Source organism: Haliotis asinina, chromosome 5, assembly GCF_037392515.1.
Source record: "Haliotis asinina isolate JCU_RB_2024 chromosome 5, JCU_Hal_asi_v2, whole genome shotgun sequence".
Classification (NCBI taxonomy): domain Eukaryota; kingdom Metazoa; phylum Mollusca; class Gastropoda; order Lepetellida; family Haliotidae; genus Haliotis; species Haliotis asinina.
The window spans coordinates 37,615,369-37,633,329 of NC_090284.1; the positions used below are offsets into that span (position 1 = coordinate 37,615,369).

The following is a 17,961-nucleotide window of genomic DNA, read 5'->3' on the forward strand; positions in this document are numbered from 1 at the left end:
TAGCATGCGACCAATCATGGGAAAGAAAACAACTGATATTCACGTCACAGGTTATATACTGAGATCTTTCAGGGGCTTGACAGGATGGTGAAACAAGGTACATTGTCGTCCTACTTTAAAGATAACGAACTGTTGGTATCAAATCTACTAGACAGACATATTGTCAGTGAGAATTTAAGATCAGCTACATCGGAATTCAAACAGGGGACGTTGTTTTAAAGTGGTAATATGCGTCCAAATATGCTAGTACCAAAACATAAGTTAGTCACGGTCACGTTCTACACCTCGTACCGGTTATGATATTGTATTGATGAGAATTTGTCGGCTAACTGTTCATAGGTTATCATGATGCTGTGGCGTATATTGTACGATGCTGTCAGTGCCAGGAACCCGAGTAACTACTTATGATAGTGCTCACGCCAGTAAAGAATAATAATACATCGTCAGATTGTCACATTAATTTACTATGCATATAAATGCCATATGATTTTAGTCCACATTTATTGGTAATGGCTTTGAGGGTAATTGTATACTGGTCATGAAGCCTATTTCCTTTATGTAATGATTGTGCCAACAAACTGAAAGTAGGGTTTTTATACGCAGTTGCATTCTGCAACCAGTGATTTGACCATGTTTGTTGCAGTTAAAAGCAATAACCAACTTGTATAACTCAAGGATTCCAATAAGTTGTCGAAAAAAGTGCTCTGTTCAACTGTGTAGTTACAGTCAAGTTATTCCTTTACTTAGTAACAGTTTGAAGTAGGTGGTTAACGCAGTATAGATATGCTTGCTTTGAAAGGCCTTATATATTGGTGAGCTCAGACTGTGTATGTTTTTGCCTAATTTTGGTGATTAATGAACTTTTGTATCAAGTGACTGTGAATGGAAGGAAGTGCACGTCTGAAGTCGATGTCAGCTGCTAGAAGCTCCGACCAGCACTGACCACCACTCATCAGTGTTAGACCCACAAGTCAAGTTTCCTGTTATTCTTGAGCCTCCAAACAATGAATATGCTGAACCCGTCTGATTCGGATTGTGACTTCATGTGTAGTTGTTGTTATGAGCTGATGGTTGATCCTACCACGCTGGTATGTGGACACAATTTATGCCGTGTGTGCCTGGCCCGCTGGTTCCTCACCTCCAACAAAAAAGAGTGCCCTACATGTCGCCAGGAGTGGCAGGGACACCCAAAGATAAATACAGCACTCCGGTATGTGACAGGACATTGTCCCTTGTATATCATGTGTGTTGGCATTGATGTTTGCTTTCAGTCAGTGTTTCGCCAGGGTCAAACTTATTATGTACAACATACAGTGTGCAAAAATACCCACTGGCTTGCTAGTCTGTGGCTTGTAAAAATCCAGTAGGGCCATTAAATCTTCACAATATCTGGTCCAACTGGCTAGTGATTTTTCATTAGGTCATTTTTTAAATATATACATGATACATATCACTCTCTCAGAAGTTATAGTACACTCAAGTATGTTCATCATACTGGCAGCTTAATTATGAAATCCTTATCATGTCGACAATACCTTATCCTCATCAATTTTTGTAATCTTATGCTTAGTTTCTACATTCAGATTTCAGACTAGTCAGTATTTTGGGGGGATAGTAACTTTCAAGGTAGCCCCTCTGGCTAGTAAAATATGGACACTATTTCGTTCACTGACAACATATGCTATGTCTTGGATAATACTTTCTTGTTTATTATTTAAAGTTTGCCATTATGTAAGTGAAATATTGCTGCTTGTGGCATGAGGCCATCTTTCACTCATTCATTGGGGTATGAGTTATCAGAGATGGTGTTTGTCATACCAAGGATAGTCTTGCTCAGATCTGAATGTTGCTAACTAGAGTGTAACATCATTCACAAACATGCTCATGATGAACCATTGACTGATGTCAGTTTATGATGAATTATCTAAACATATTTTATGACAATCATCTGGATGTTTTCAGAAACATGATGAAGAAGATATATCAAGAGAAAATGCTTGAACGAGAAGCAGAAGTTATGAATACAGAAAATATAGGCAAGGTTCAGGAATTTGACCGTCGTCTGGCTGGGACAGAGGGTCATCTACAGAGAGTAAACCCAGCAGAGTTCTGTAAGGGGATTGTCATAACCCTGGGTGTCATCCTGGTGAGGGCTGTTCATAGTACAAAACTACTTCATCTAGAGTAGCTTGTAGAACTTTTTAAGTAAGTTTTATCCCAAATAATTGTTGTAGAGATGAAATAAATTAGAGGAAATTGGGATTTGATCACACTATCAGCAGATCATGGTAGACATAAAGGACATTGAAAAGGAGACAAGAAAGAAATTTACAGTGATCAGTTAGGTTTATTAGATTATCCTGATTTCCTTTTCTGTTGGTCTAATATGATTTTCGTATCTTTCTGTATAGATGAGCAATGGTCAAATAGTGGCAGAAGATACTTATTCTTTGTACCTGTGTTCAGATAGCGTACTTGGTTTGGTTCTGGAGGCATTCTGATGATGACCTCCTCATCCACAAGCCGGTTGTGCGGTGGAAACCAGATGATGTTGCAACTTGGCTGACAAACATGGGCTGGGCAGAAGTATATGCTGATGCAGTCCACCAGAAAGACATCGGTAGGTTGGGGAGTCAACATCTACACGTCTGTGTGTCTTTGTCTGTTACTCTTAGACATGCATACTCTTGCAGGCAGACTGACATCCAGCCAAGTCCCAGGAATATGTATGTGAATGTCTTAAAATGACCAAACTGAATTTCATAGTCTAGGAATTGTTTTCACATTCTAGTAAAGTTGCAATTGCTGTTATTCAGTTAAGAAAACAAGGAGAAACGGGCCTGTATCAGTGTATATTTGTGTTTTTCTTATCCATGATTACAAGGTGATAGGTTCAAAGGTCTGGAGTCATCAAAACTCACACAATCAGTTTCAACATTGTACAGTCAGTATTTGTGTGAAGCTGTGTGTTGATCAGCAATAAATGATGAAAGGACAGAACAATTTATATGTTTGTTAGCTTCACAATAATGGTGAGAAAGTCTTAGAGAGGTATATAATTCAAGACTCAACATACTCCAGTTTTTCATTTTGTTAGTTACTCCAAAAAATATCACAGCAATCATTTTGTAAGTATTATGTGAAGGGTAAACAAAATCCTCTCTCCTCACAGATGGCGCAGTGCTTCTCTCACTGGATGAGGAGAATATTGGTGAAGTGCTGAACGTGACGAATCCTCTCCATGAGCGGGCGCTGATCATTGCTATAGATGATGTCAGACTGAAAGGAGTCAAGATGCCATCTACACTGTGGGAATATAAGGTATGGAGAAGACATTACCTAGCACATATGAAGACACTTGACACAGTACACAGCTGTTTGCCTCATGTTAGGTTGCTGGTAACTGCTGATCAATGTCATGCTCATGGGGTTCTGGTTTAAGCTAGCTTCCCAATAGGCATATGTGTTTTTGGAAGTTAGTTACATGGTAAAGTGGCAGTCAGACTAGTACTTGTAGCCTGATAGAATGGGTCATTGTTCCTACTCTCATTCACTGATTTCTGGCAGTGTTTCAACTAATGTTGGCTGGTTGGTACACTAAATTACTGAGCTGTAACACAATCTCACAAGTAAGATTGGTGAATACTAAATATTTATGCAATAGCTAAGTTCAGTGAACTCTGAAATAAAAATACTGTGCATACAAGCACAAATGAATGAAGCATATATCATGTAACGAAGAGAAGTCCTGTTAATATGGGGACTGTTGACAGGCGCTGTACCCTGGTCGCTGTTTGTTCCTGTTGTACGGCATGAAAGACTTCCCTCGGACAACACTGCTTTATCTATTCCTTTTCTACCATGAAGAAACCTTCCTGCCCTTCCTCCATCTCACTACCCCAGCACAGGTTGAGGACATGCCCTTCAGGTGGTCTCAGGTACGTCTTCCTGCCATAGTAGAAAATGAGAGCAACCCTTTATGCTTTTTCTTTGTACACACAGCTCTTTAAATGACTGATGTGTTTCCTTTTGGTAAAAAGCTGGTCATTTGTTTTTCAGATTCCTCCCCCAACTAAACAACAATGGGTGGTATTTCTGAGCAATGCCGTCCTCCTCCCCTATTGGCTAATTGCAAAACTGACATGGTCACTTTTCAGTGGTCAGTTCTGGACATCTTTCTTCATACTCTTCAGCTGTGCCTTTCTCTCCATGCAAGAGGCGTCGTTACTGAAACGGTATATCCTGCTCCGGCAGTTTGGGTGAGTTGATCAATGACAAAGCCTTGGCTGCAAGCTAATAAAATGGACGAAAATACTGAGCATCCTTCCTTTTCCATATTTTGGGTTCTGTAATTCTCTGGGCATGGAGAGACATGGAGATTAGTAGCTAGAAAAGCCCCACATGTGTCTTGCTTGGAGAGATGAGTTGTTTGGAGAGATGAGTTGCTTAGAGTGATGAGATGCTTGGAGGGATGAGTTGCTTAGAGTGATGAGATGCTTGGAGGGATGAGATGCTTGGAGGGATGAGTTGCTTAGAGAAATGAGATGCTTGGAAGGATGAGATGCCTGGAGAGATGAGATGCTTGGAGAGATGAGTTGCTTAGAGAGATGAGATGCTTGGAGGGATGAGTTGCTTAGAGAGATGAGATGCTTGGAGGGATGAGTTGCTTAGAGAGATGAGATGCTTGGAAGGATGAGTTGCTTAGAGTAATGAGATCATTGGAGAGATGAGTTGCTTAGAGAGATGAGTTGCTTAGAGAGATGAGATGCTTGGGGGGATGAGATGCTTGGAGGGATGAGATGCTTGGAGGGATAAGTTGCTTAGAGAGATGAGATGCTTGGAAGGATGAGATGCTTGGAGGGATGAGTTGCTTAGAGAAATGAGATGCTTGGAGGGATGAGTTGCTTAGAGAAATGAGATGCTTGGAAGGATGAGATGCTTGGAGAGATGACTTGCTTAGAGAAATGAGATGCTTGGAGGGATGAGATGCTTGGAGGGATGAGATGCTTGGAGGGATGAGTTGCTTAGAGTGATGAGTTGCTTGGAGAGATGAGTTGCTTGGAGAGATGAGATGCTTGGAAGGATAAATTGCTTGGAGGGATGAGTTGCTTAGAGTGATGAGATGCTTGGAGAAATGAGTTGCTTGGAGAGATGAGATGCTTGGAAGGATGAGTTGCTTGGAGAGACACATGTGTTGTTCATAGAGACATTTGGGCCACTTCCTTGGAGAGACATGTTTGTGTCCTGCTTGAAGTTCGAATATGGTGGTCTTGCTTGAAGCGACATGTGTATCATGGTAGGAGAGACATGTGGGTGTCTTGTTTTAAGTGGAACATGGATTTCTTGCTTAAGTGGAACATGGGTGTCTTGCTTGAGGGGGAACATGGGTGTTTTGCTTGACAGGCAACATAGATGTCTTTCTACGAGAGGTATGGGTGTCTTGCTTGATGTAGAACGTGTGTCTTTCTTGATGGGGAACACGATTGTCTTGCTTGATGGGGAACATAGATGTCATGCTAGAAGAGACATGTGAGGATCTTGCTTGAAGTAGAACATGTGTGTCTTGATTGAGGATATAATGAGCATCCATTCAGCTACATAAGAACCTATTTGACTATTGCCAAAGGTATTGCATTTTGTTTCGCAACTTCATCAGAATTCTGCATGCTTTGTCACTATAGTAACATTGTGACACAGAAGAGGTGCAGCAGTACTGCAGCAATATAAAAATGTTTTATTTTAATGATCTTATCACAGTCTTCTTTTCAACTCTTTGACAGTGAGCTTGTGAGTGTCCATATATTGGTGAAAACTCATCAACAGTCATGAATCAGTTTCTACAGATAGGTAATGTTGTCCTTATCCAGACTCATGCTTGTTTTACATGTCTCTTTCTTCTATCTGAACATCCTAGTGGAACACTTGAATCCTTTGAAGTTCCCTTTACTGAAGAAGATGTAAAATCAGCACTCACTCACAAGTAGCCTCCCTTTAGTCCATGCATTGGCGCGCAAATCGGTCACATTACCATGCTTGTCATTCTCTCCCTCAATGCCCTAGACAAGGGATGTGAGGGCACTTGCGTCCCGATACAGCACCGTATCATTTCAGTTTTTGACCTTATGTCATTAAATTTGACACCCAGCTGTGTCCAACTCTTGGTCTGTTATACATAGTTTGTGTCTTGTATTTCATCATTGTATGTTTGCTAACATTTGATGAAAACTTGCTTTAGTTGTAAATACCGGTTGTCTGCAGTTGTTCCGCATGTATATTGTCCTTCTTACACTACAGTTTGCTCTTCAGCTCCCGTTGTATCCTTTGAGAAAAATAACAAAAAAATTAACTATTATAGAGTTCAGTAGTTGTGTTTTTGTTGTTCCATGGCGTGCAAAGGAGCATATTAGAAGGCATAGCCAAGTTGTGTCAGTTAAAACACTGATGAAAGCACTAGTAATTGTGTGTTAACTGGTGCTCATATTCATCATTTTAGTAACTCGCCTAGCTGCTCCCAGGGGCAGTCCTCTGCTACAGTGGCTGTGGCAGAACTCAAGACCTACAGCCACCGCAGACACAATGGTCAAGACCCTATAGTAGTGTCAACTCCCCTTCATTGCAGTCACAAGAGCAGGATTCTTTGCAGAACTTGGACATGGGCCTTTGCCCCCTGAGAAGATGATGGAGCAAAACTTTGCCAAAGAGAAGGCCTCCGGAGTCTTCAACTCTGATGTGAGCGGCTCCACACAGCAGTGCTACAGCTACTTCGATGCACTTGTTTACAGTCTTCAAGAAAATCTTCGTGATGACCTGCATGAAGACTTGACGATGACTAGTTGAAGATGAAGACCTGCACTGAGATCTGTGTGCAGGTGCACAGTCCATGGTTTCACTGCATGCCAGCAGTCTGCCACAAACACTAGCTCGGCCATAGCTACCATCCATGAAGAGTTGACTCACCAGATGGCAACGCTGCAGGATTTCTCCATAACAGGTCACTCCCCAGTCCCATACATACATCGCAGACATGATAAACGTCACCGTTGGACCTAGAGGATCGTCATGACCATGAGTGCAGGGAGTATCACCAAGACTACTCATCACAAGGCCAACTTGCATGATGGCATCAGACGCTTTGAGGGAAATTTATCAAGATCATTCACCTGCAGAAGTCACCCTCTCGCAGAGGAGGACCTGCACGAACATTCACGTTTGTTATCCGTCTTAACTATTAGAAGTCTGAAGGATGCCTGGAACAGAGATTCCATGAATGCAGCAAGTTTAAATATGCAGGTTCCACGAAAGCAAGTGCAGTCATCGATGGAGGTTCCATGAAATTACAGCTTCAGGAAGGTCTAGACAGCACGTTTGCATTCTCAAAACGCTTCCATTATGTCATGTCAAGTTTTGGCTCACATCATAGAGCTTTGTCCCAGACATGTTCATGAAGCATGTTACAACGTAGATGTTGCCTATGTTGGATCACTGGATGGCTACCAGATCGTGTCAGGCCATATTTACTTTGGTGGATTCACAGGGATAACTTCTGCAAGGAAACCTACTTAATAGAGCGAGACTGTAATGTTCATCTATATGTAGATGCATCTTTGCAAGGATAGGGTGCTCGAAGTAGCTCTATATCAGTCTCTTAGAGATGACAGCAGTGATCAAAGCAATGCAACACTGGTCAAGCCTTCTCAAGAATGCCAAGCTCAGAGTTCACACAGACAGCTCCACAGTGGCACTGTACATCAACAAACGGGTCAGCTAGGTCACCAACTTTGCTACATCTCACATTTCAACTGTACAGCATCGATGACAGGCTGAACAGCTTCATGAAGGCATGCCACGTTCAAGGAGCAAAGAATGTCATTGCTGATGTACTATCACAACCACTACATCAGTTTCCAACAGGATGGTTGATACATCCAGAGGCGTTTTGGCTCATAGTACAGACATTAAGGTCCCTGATAATGGGCTAGTTTGCAACCAAGTTCAACAAACGTTTACAGACATTTCTGTGTCCAATACTGGATCCACAAGCCTGGGCTACAGACGCTCTCAGGATGTCATTGGAGGGACTCAATGCTTACGCGTTTCCGCCTCAAGTACCACTGCCTCAAGTATTACAGAAAATCAAGCATACAAAACCTTGGAAATTCTGCCTTAAAACTTCCAGAATGGTCAAATCTGTTCATTCATCCACTCACACAACAAGCTGGCAGAAGTCTGTCTTCATTCCAGTGACACACATGGACTGTATTAAAGCTTGTTTGAAGAAATGAGGATGTTCTACTCGAGTGGCGAGGGGTTGTCACGTTTGCCTTACATCTACTTGATCACTATACGATGATAAATGAAAGAGATACAAGTTATAAGCCAGGTGGACAGGCTTTACTACAAGTAAAGCATCTCATCCTCAAGTGGCTGACTGCTTGTGTCATTTATGACACCAGACATTTCGATGGTTGTATGTTATCAACTGACTTAGTACAGTCATCACTATGAAAACTGGCATAACGTACCAGGACTACTAGCATTGCTACATTCGTTCAAGTTGAAAGATCAACAAGGTCAATTTCAAAGCTCCCACATGGGATCTCAACATAGTACTACATCTCACAAGCGATGCTTCTGAGCCACTAGATCAGATATCCATAGACCTGCTATCGCAGAAAACTTTGATGCCTTAGCAACAGCTGTCTGGATGTCAAAAATACATGCGTGTGACAAATGAAAATCTACCTGCAAGGGACACAGAAAAGGAGAAAGAAATTTAAGCTCCTGCAGTAGTTACAAGGAATACTATATTGGTGTGGATGATACAAAGTAGCAGGCCTTGTGCCACCACAAGCCTCCAGTACACTTGAAGTAAGAGCCATAGTGTCCACTGCTCGATAACAGCAATTAAGGAGGGCTGCTTTTGGAAATCACAGTGTTTGCCAACCACTGAGATATTACCACAATGCCATTGCTGGAATTCACCAATTTGGTCCACTACAACAACTAACAGTTCCTCAAAGGCGCTAAGAAAAATCTCACCCTTTTTGTCATGTGACTTGCTGAAGCCAAACACTCTGCTGAGTAAAATGGTTGAGAGTCCATGCACATGTCTCAGAACAGATGAGTGATTGTATCCCTGTACATTTATGCTATACTTCTACCTGAAGAATTGCATCTTCACTTGAAGCATGTGTCAAACGTTGAACTAGTATATCTAAAATCACACGAAGATGTCACAAGACACTTTCATTGACAAGTTTGTCAAGTGGTGCCCCCCGCCCCAAAGATACAGAACAAAAGTTGAAAGTTTGCAAGTCTGCAGTGCCATTTTCAAATTCCCAGGGGGTTACAGGATGTGACAACCAGAGAACCCAGGAAGTGTTCTGACCCACCACTGATTCCGTCGGATTCTGTCAAGCATAATAAGCATGAGTCAGGATAAGGAAAAATATGTAATTCGCTGATTAAAACTGATATTTTATAATTATCCTGGCTCGTGAGGTCAGCCCTCTTATCCCCACCTCTCATGACACTCTGGATTTCACTGTTAATCCAGGTGTTGGGCTGTTTGATTTGAAGAGAATGACAAGCATGGTCGGTCATGTGGTTGATTTACATGCCAATGCACGGGCTAAAAGAAGGCTTCTCATGGGTGAGTGTTGATTTTATGTCCTCTTCAGTGAGGGAATTTCAAGGGATTCAAGTGTTATACTATTTTCGGAGAGAAGAAGGAGACAAGCATGATAAGCATGAGTCAGGATAAGTATAAAATATCGATTTTAATCAGAAAGTGACATTATTGCAGAATGTCCCTTTGTTTAAGAATTAGCTGTGGCATAATTAATCATTCATTTTATCTTGTTTCTTCCAGGTCAACATGGAAGAACTTAAAGGACTTTAGTAAGACATTATTGACTGTGTTTCTAACTTCCATCGCTTGGCCCATCATACCTAGAGTGGTGTGTGACTTCTTCTTCTACGCAACACTCTACTTCACCCCATTGCAACAAGCTAAACACCTCTATCTGTCCTGGAGGAACAACCAGCGCTTGTGAGAACCAATTCAGCACAAGTCTGGACAGAAATCTGAGGGTGTCAGCAGGAACCAACAAAAGATTAAATCATGTGCAGTGAATGTTTTTCTTGGCTGTTATTTGACCTGATCGACAGAATTATCGACTAATCCAGGATGAAAACAAAACACTAATCAATATTAACTCTTTTATATTTATTTTTATTCATTTATTGATATGTGTATTTCTCATTATTTGGTGTTTTGGTCGGCCTAGAGTACAACTATTGTGCCATGATGGCAGGATCAGCTGGGTTTGTCCTGGAAAAGCCCATCCAGTATTCAGTATGGTAACTACAGGTATTACTTTTAGTTACATCTGCACCATTAATGCCTATCAATAAGTCATTTCCCTTGTCTTTGGCAAGGGGAGTGGTGGTTTATAGGGTCTAACTCCGTTAATCATTTCTGTAAAGTTTGGTAGCGTTAGTATGTGGGCACCATGGGGATAGCAGAACAGCAGGTGTCAGCATGGTAAATGATCAGTTACAGCAGTACTTTTGGCATGTTTTGGCATGGACAACAGCTTTCATACATATTTACTAAACATATGGGTAAGAGGACACAGGGTAGTAAGTAGGGAGGTTACACCTTTTGGTGAACACGGATTGGCTGAAACTGCATCCCATGTGTAGGGATATAAGGAGCTGGTTTCCTATTAGAGGAACACTTGAGCATTTTTTCAGATCAGAAAGTGATATGGATAATGAAATCAAAACCCACCTTGTGACGGGGAATGACAGATTATCTTTCCTTCTTATATTAATTATGTAAATCTTTCACCAAGGTTTCAGAATTATGATGAGGGGAAGATAATCTGTCATTCCTTGTCCCTCGTTAGTAATTGTCCAAATCCCACCTTGGAAACATTTATGTATACAGCCTTCTTTTTTACCTCAAGTCTACCCAACCATTTCAGGTTCCATGTACATATTAAAGCTTGTTCTCCTCAGTATTCACCTACTGAGCCTTTGCTTGACTTGTAACATAGTTGAGTTCTACTCAGTATTCACCTGCTGAGCCTTTGCTTGACTTGTAACATAGTTGAGTTCTACTCAGTATTCACCTACTGAGCCTTTGCTTGACTTGTAACATAGTTGAGTTCTCCTCAGTATTCACCTGCTGAGCCTTTGCTTGACTTGTAACATAGTTGAGTTCTACTCAGTATTCACCTGCTGAGCCTTTGCTTGACTTGTAACATAGTTGAGTTCTCCTCAGTATTAACCTACTGACCCTTTGCTTGACTTGTAACATAGTTGAGTTCTACTCAGTATTCACCTGCTGAGACTTTAGGATCAGCCCCACCAAAGTGCTTTCAATACACTCAGGCAAAACATTTCCTGATTTTGCTAAAGTGATAAAATAATAATACATACGATTTGATTGAAAATGTTTCAGAAACCCCTTTTTACTCCTACTGTAATAAAAAGGAGTTAGGTTTAAGGACCCAAAGCTAGAATCAACGTTTCAAGTATAAAGTTATGTTGGAGCATACAGTGTCTGATGATGTGTATTTATCTGTAGAGAGGGTTGAGTGTTATATGTGGGTGTACACAGTGTCATTTAGTGTCTGATGCTTTTGTATAGGCTTGTTCTGTACGTTCCATTGCATCATATGAAGTTTGTGATATACACTGTTGTGTGATGTTGAAAGAAAGTGTCAGTAAAACTTCACAGTACGCTGGTTATGAATATAATTATTACCATTAATGTCATGTCATGTCATGTCATGGGATTGTGATGTGTGCAGATCTCCAGATAAGCTTCATATTTGCGTATAATACATGGATGAAAAGTTGATATACATAAGATAAATAAATGCCAGCATATGAAAAAAACACTAATTATTTACATGAACACTGTCAAAATAACATTACGTTTTTACCCACTACGTCAAGATCATGGTATGTGTGGTATCAGTTCTAGCCATTTGAAATAATCCTAAGTTTTTCTATCTCCAAATTTTCATGGTTGTAAGAATCAAGAATAATTCTAAAAGTAATTTAGATGCCCAATACAGATAGATTACCCGTCATGGTTTGTCAACCCTTTAGTGACTGGCCCATTTGTAAATAGCAAACAATCAAATAGCTGTTTTCTTTCTTCATGTGCTGTGAACAATTGATAATGTCGAGCAAACGTGATCAAAGGCTTAAACGGGGTGGTGGGGTAGCCTAGTGGTAGACCATGGTTTGATCCCCTACATGGGTACAATGTGTGAAGCCCATTTTCTGGTGTCCCCTGCGATGATATTGCTGGAATGTTGCTAAAAGTGGCGTAAAACTGAAACTCACTCACTCAAAAGCAAACACACTCAAAATATGATATCTAGTTATTTTACCCTACAATTAGAAAACCATTTGATTAGAGGAATGCTTGATAATTTTATAGGCAAGTTCTGTGTTTCACAATAAAATTCAATTGATGGTGATATCTTCAAAGAACTTGTAACATTAGCTGTTCACGGAATGAGGAGAGATTTAGGTGAAGGCCTGTTTGCCTGTTATTTCTTTAGAACAAGTAGATAAAACCATTTTAGCTATTAGCTATAATTTGTCTTTATTAATTAACCTGGAGGATTTGTCTTATTTGTATTATTAAATACCAAAATGATGCACCTCTTAAACATATTACTTGAAATAAATACCCAGATTTAAAAAATATTGTAGGTTACAAAAAGTATAGATACCCACTTGAAATTGGAAGTGCCCACTTAGTTTCAAATCTATGGGTATCATACCCACATAGGGGTATCATACCCACATAGGGGTATCATACCCACATAGGGGTATCATACCCACATAGTCAAAAGCTTATCTGGAGCTCTGTTGATGTTTTGGTATGATCCTCTTACATCATGAATTTCCTGATGAGGAATTAACTTATCCATAGTAGCTATGGCTGTTTGTTTGCTGTTTAGCTGGACATCAATGCCTGTCAGTGTGTAGACCCTCTGTAGAACTGTTTGTTTACAATGTAGGTAGTAAATTTTCATCAGTTGTTTTGTAAATATATCAGTCTCTTGGACCTGTTAAGTTATCACACACACTTTTAAATCATGCAAGATTATGGCCTGATAAATATGTTCATCATGTTAGCATGATGATGAAACCAGTGTCTTCACCCAGATTTCAGACTAGTAAATTATTTTATCTAGCCTCATGTCAGAATGCCGAGTTTTGATTGGTCCATGTGACTCTGATAAAATACCATGTACCTTCATCACGATCTACGAGCGGGAGTATAGAAGTCATGTAATCCCACTACGAAAGTCATATCTCCCCGCTACGCCTTGGTGACGATGCGAAGTGAGAAAAGCGTGCATCGACAAGCCTTTAGTAACGTGCGGTGCATTGAGGTCAAACGATCAGCTGGTGTAAACATGTCAGCAATGAAACATGTTGTGTTGCGTGTTGTTTTGTTTTGATTTAGTGAAAACATTCAGCTAGATAAATGCATTATCACATCCTGTCAAGGGAAATACAGGGTTTTATCAGTCCCGAGTAAGGTTGTATTCCCCGAGGCTTGGGGAATACAACCTTACTTGGGACTGATAAAACCCTGTATTTCCCTCGACACGATGTGATAACTTTTTATATTGTGGGCTACTAACTTGAAAGTATAGCTAACCTGATTGGCTTGCAAAAGTTAGAGACAATTTCGCACACTGGCCATCAGCCATGCACCCTGTATCATATTTTCGTCTGCCATCTTTGTATGGTAGCATTCAATATATATCAATGAAAGCTCAAACATATGCCGATATTTCCATTACCTGAGATTTGCACCTTGTCCATGTAGATAGCTTAAGTCAACGCTTTCCTCACTAATTTATACATGTTGTATTTTATCTGGTAGACATCATCACCAGTGTATATATGGAAACATATTATCTGAGTAAGTGATAGCATGTATTGTTCTGTATTTAAGTTGACTTGATCGTATGAGAGCAGTGTTTCACCCATTTCTCCATGAAGACATTCCAGTGTTGTTGATAATGACATTGTCTTGGATGACACTTGTTCATTTGCCTTCAATGATGGAAATTATGAGAGGAGATAAGCATATATATCTTCTTGGCAGATCAGAAATCCATTTCTATCAGAATTCATGAAAATATGTTATAAAATCTGAACAAGCAAACTGGAAATGAAATGATTTGTCTTTTATGGATAGAAAATTTCTTTATTGCAAATATGCTTGATTTCAATGCAGATCGTATCACTGTTATCAAGCAATGATCACGTTCATCATACCTGCTTCTAAATGCCACTTAAAGATGTTGATGTTTTGCTTACTAAAAATGTTGACTGACTGTCAAACAGTGTGAAACAATCCCGACTCTCTGTCAACACAGATGCAGAGGTGATCCTTAGGATTACAAATACATGTATGTTCAGAGGAGGATTTTATATATGTCTTTCACATGTTTCTCAAAGTGAATCACTTGATTTTAAGTTTATATTGATGTTGTATAAAGAAGAGAGCACAAAATCCTTTACATGATATCTGTTCATGTAGCCATGTCTGGTGTCATGTCTGTGGTGATGTCAAGAGGTTTGCAGCAGCTCGAAGCGTTTATCGCCCTTCCAAAAATGGCGGAGTAATTTTATGGTTTGCTTGTCTGGCGCTAATAAGGAACATGTTGACAGTGTTTAAAACTCCCAAAATTCCAAGCCAGACATCCTGATTGGTAACTTTAAAAAATTACCAGTCCGGACACAAACGTGCCTGTCCGGTTTTCAACAATAAACAACTACAAAGAAATCAGGTTTCTGAATATTTTACTGCAAGTATGAGTCATCATGGTCATTGTCATTTTTCTCAGCTGCAGGAACATTAACATCCTTCAGAGTTGTTAGGGGTAAAAAAAATCTACCAGACCACTGGATAGGCTACTCTTGAAGTTTGTCCTTCTGAGATGAAAACAGACTGTTCCTGTTGGGCAGGCAGGAAGTTTAAACGCTGGTGTAAGGAGAGTCTTGATGAGTGATGAATTTATGATTGTTGATGACTACATTGAACCTGTGGAACAAACTGTGGATGTTGGGATGTAAGCTGTATATTGCCAATTTGGCAGCTGAAATCCGAAGCCAAAAGCTGAAGCCGCCATATTGGTTTGACAACAAAGCAACCTCATCCAGCGATTGATGCGATTGCAAGCAGCTGAAAGTCAGCGCTCCTTTGTGAGGGGAATTGCTGTACATCGCTTGTAATCGATTGGTTGTTTGCAACACATCCTTAGTTTCAAATGTTAATAAAAGGGAATGTGTGCATGGGTAGTTCTGTCAACACAGGTAGTGTCCATGATGTCTTGTCTATGTCTGTTCATGTAAATGTATGCATGTAAATGTTTGTGATCCATCGTTAAACAGGGAAGTCTAGTCTACCTTCTCATCTCCTTCCCAGGTGTTCATCTTAAGATCTATTTGGGATATGATGTTCACAGTACATATGCTCATTATGTACAGATACATGTCTTGTCCAGTATGAGCGACTTCCTGTAACTGTTGTTGGTTTTGTAATTACAACTGTCCAGACTTGGCTATTTGATGTATTGTATCTTGTCATGTACAGGAAATATGTTGCTTCTGTTGAATGGATCCAAGGCCTACAGGCTGATGATTATTGTTGGGAACATCTTCACTACAAACCCTGCGATGTAGTCATATACTTTGATAATGATGGTCCATGAAACTACCTACCAATTTGCAAATAAATATGTTTATAACAAGCTTTGTGTATGATATTCAAAGTTACTTTTCATTGAATGTTGTGCTGTACTTCAGAGAGATCTGCAGATTCCTCTTCAGAACAAGTGCTGGCACCCAGCAGTATTCCAGTCATATGACATCTGTCTGTCAGTGATCAAGTTGAGGTCAAACAAACCAGTGATTAATAGCATGAGCATATATTCCCCGTAACTTAATGTGCACTCAATCTGTACAATCATCTGTCCTTGCACATTTCTGGAGCAGAATTTGAAAACTGTTCACTATTTCTTCACCAAACATGGCACATAGATAGGTCTGGTGGTGTACTGGTGCCTTTTGGCACTTTTGGATTTTCTGAATAAAATATGATTTTGCGTTTCTATGGCAACATGTTTGACTTTGACTGAAATTGGTGGCTGTGCTCTTTTTCCAAAGCAGAACTTAAAAACCTGGTCACTATTTCTTCACCAAACTTTCCACATAGGTAGGTCTTGTGTTCTACTGATGCCGTTTCTTAGTTTTGGAATTCTTAATAAAACATTTTGTTCTTTCCATGGCAACTTCGACTGAATTTAGTGGCGTGCTCCTTTCTGGAGCAAAACTTAAAAACGTTTCAGTACTCTCCTTCCACTTTTGTAATATACACACCAAAAATTTGACATAACTAGTAGATATATTCATGAGGAGTATTTTGCCATTGCTGGGGATTTTGGTGTCTTTGTGTCCTTATTATTCCCCCTAACACGTAATGAGGAGAGTGGGGGCGGGGGTATAGTCATCGCCTCATCCATCTGTCCACCCGTAATAATCATTTTGTTTCCAGAACAAAACATGTTCAATGTCTTTCATTTCAATGTCTTCCCAAGTTCATTTCAATTGGGTAAGGTAGATTTGAATATGGATTTAAACCCACACGCCACCAGAACATTTGTGCATTTATTAAGCATATAGATAGATATGCATTTTAGTCCTGACATGGACATTTTCTCATCAGGAAAAACAGATGCCTATTGCATGGCCTTGGGATCTGCCATGTTGCATAATTATGTTGTTTCATGACAATTGATGATAGCTGCAGTCAGTGAATAAGAGACACTTGCACAAGCTATTGAGGGCTGACCATGATGACGTCAAATCACACAGTCTGACCACTCTTGCCAGCTCTCTTGAGATATTAGGAGAAAGTTCTAACCCAGCATCCCTGCACAGCATAGGTATATGTATATGTATCTCCAAGTGATCAAACAGGTGTCCAGCCCAGCATCCCTGCGCGGCATAGGTATATGTATATGTATCTCCAAGTGCTCAAACAGGTGTCCAACCCAGCATCCCTGCACAGCATAGGTATATGTATATGTATCTCCAAGTGATCAAACAGGTGTCCAGCCCAGGATCCCTGCACAGCATAGGTATATGTATATGTATCTCCAAGTGATCAAACAGGTGTCCAGCCCAGCATCCCTGCACAGCATAGGTATATGTATATGTATCTCCAAGTGATCAAACAGGTGTCCAGCCCAGCATCCCTGCACAGCATAGGTATATGTATATGTATCTCCAAGTGATCAAACAGGTGTCCAGCCCAGCATCCCTGCACAGGATAGGCACATGTATATGTATCTCCAAGTGATCAAACAGGTGTCCAGCCCAGCATCCCTGCACAGGATAGGCACATGTATATGTATCTCCAAGTGATCAAACAGGTGTCCAACCCAGCATCCCTGCACAGCATAGGCACATGTATATGTATCTCCAAGTGATCAAACAGGTGTCCAGCCCAGCATCCCTGCACAGCATAGGTATATGTATATGTATCTCCAAGTGATCAAACAGGTGTCCAACCCAGCATCCCTGCACAGCATAGGTATATGTATATGTATCTCCAAGTGATCACACAGGTGTCCAGCCTAGCATCCCTGCACGGCATAGGTATATGTATATGTATCTCCAAGTGATCAAACAGGTGTCCAACCCAGCATCCCTGCACAGCATAGGTATATGTATATGTATCTCCAAGTGATCACACAGGTGTCCAGCCTAGCATCCCTGCACGGCATAGGTATATGTATATGTATCTCCAAGTGATCAAACAGGTGTCCAACCCAGCATCCCTGCACGGCATAGGTACATGTATATGTATCTCCAAGTGATCAAACAGGTGTCCAGCCTAGCATC

The 17,961-nt window shown here is 40.5% G+C and overlaps 1 protein-coding gene across 2 annotated transcripts; it reads left to right on the forward strand.

The window, feature by feature from the left end:
* On the forward strand, window positions 1-10,132 carry LOC137283732 (bifunctional apoptosis regulator-like). 2 transcript variants are annotated; one of them, XM_067815398.1, is made up of 8 exons: window positions 1-97; window positions 874-1,210; window positions 1,963-2,146; window positions 2,467-2,620; window positions 3,173-3,321; window positions 3,774-3,938; window positions 4,060-4,259; window positions 9,872-10,132. In XM_067815398.1, the coding sequence occupies exons 2-8, from the start codon at window positions 1,005-1,007 to the stop codon at window positions 10,053-10,055; spliced, it is 1,242 nt and encodes a 413-aa protein (XP_067671499.1). In that variant the 5' UTR covers window positions 1-97; window positions 874-1,004; the 3' UTR covers window positions 10,056-10,132. The 2 variants fall into 2 exon arrangements, with proteins under 2 accessions (XP_067671499.1, XP_067671498.1); XM_067815397.1 differs by having other exon boundaries at window positions 10-1,210.
* Window positions 10,133-17,961: the final 7,829 nt, after the last annotated feature.

Excerpts from the sequence above, each read along its gene's own strand:
- LOC137283732 (XM_067815398.1), top strand. The coding sequence starts at position 1,005 with ATGAATATGCTGAACCCGTCTGATTCGGATTGTGACTTCATGTGTAGT. Across the intron at positions 2,621-3,172 it reads AGTCCACCAGAAAGACATCG|ATGGCGCAGTGCTTCTCTCA; the intron begins GTAGGTTGGGGA and ends CTCTCCTCACAG. Across the intron at positions 4,260-9,871 it reads ATCCTGCTCCGGCAGTTTGG|GTCAACATGGAAGAACTTAA; the intron begins GTGAGTTGATCA and ends TGTTTCTTCCAG.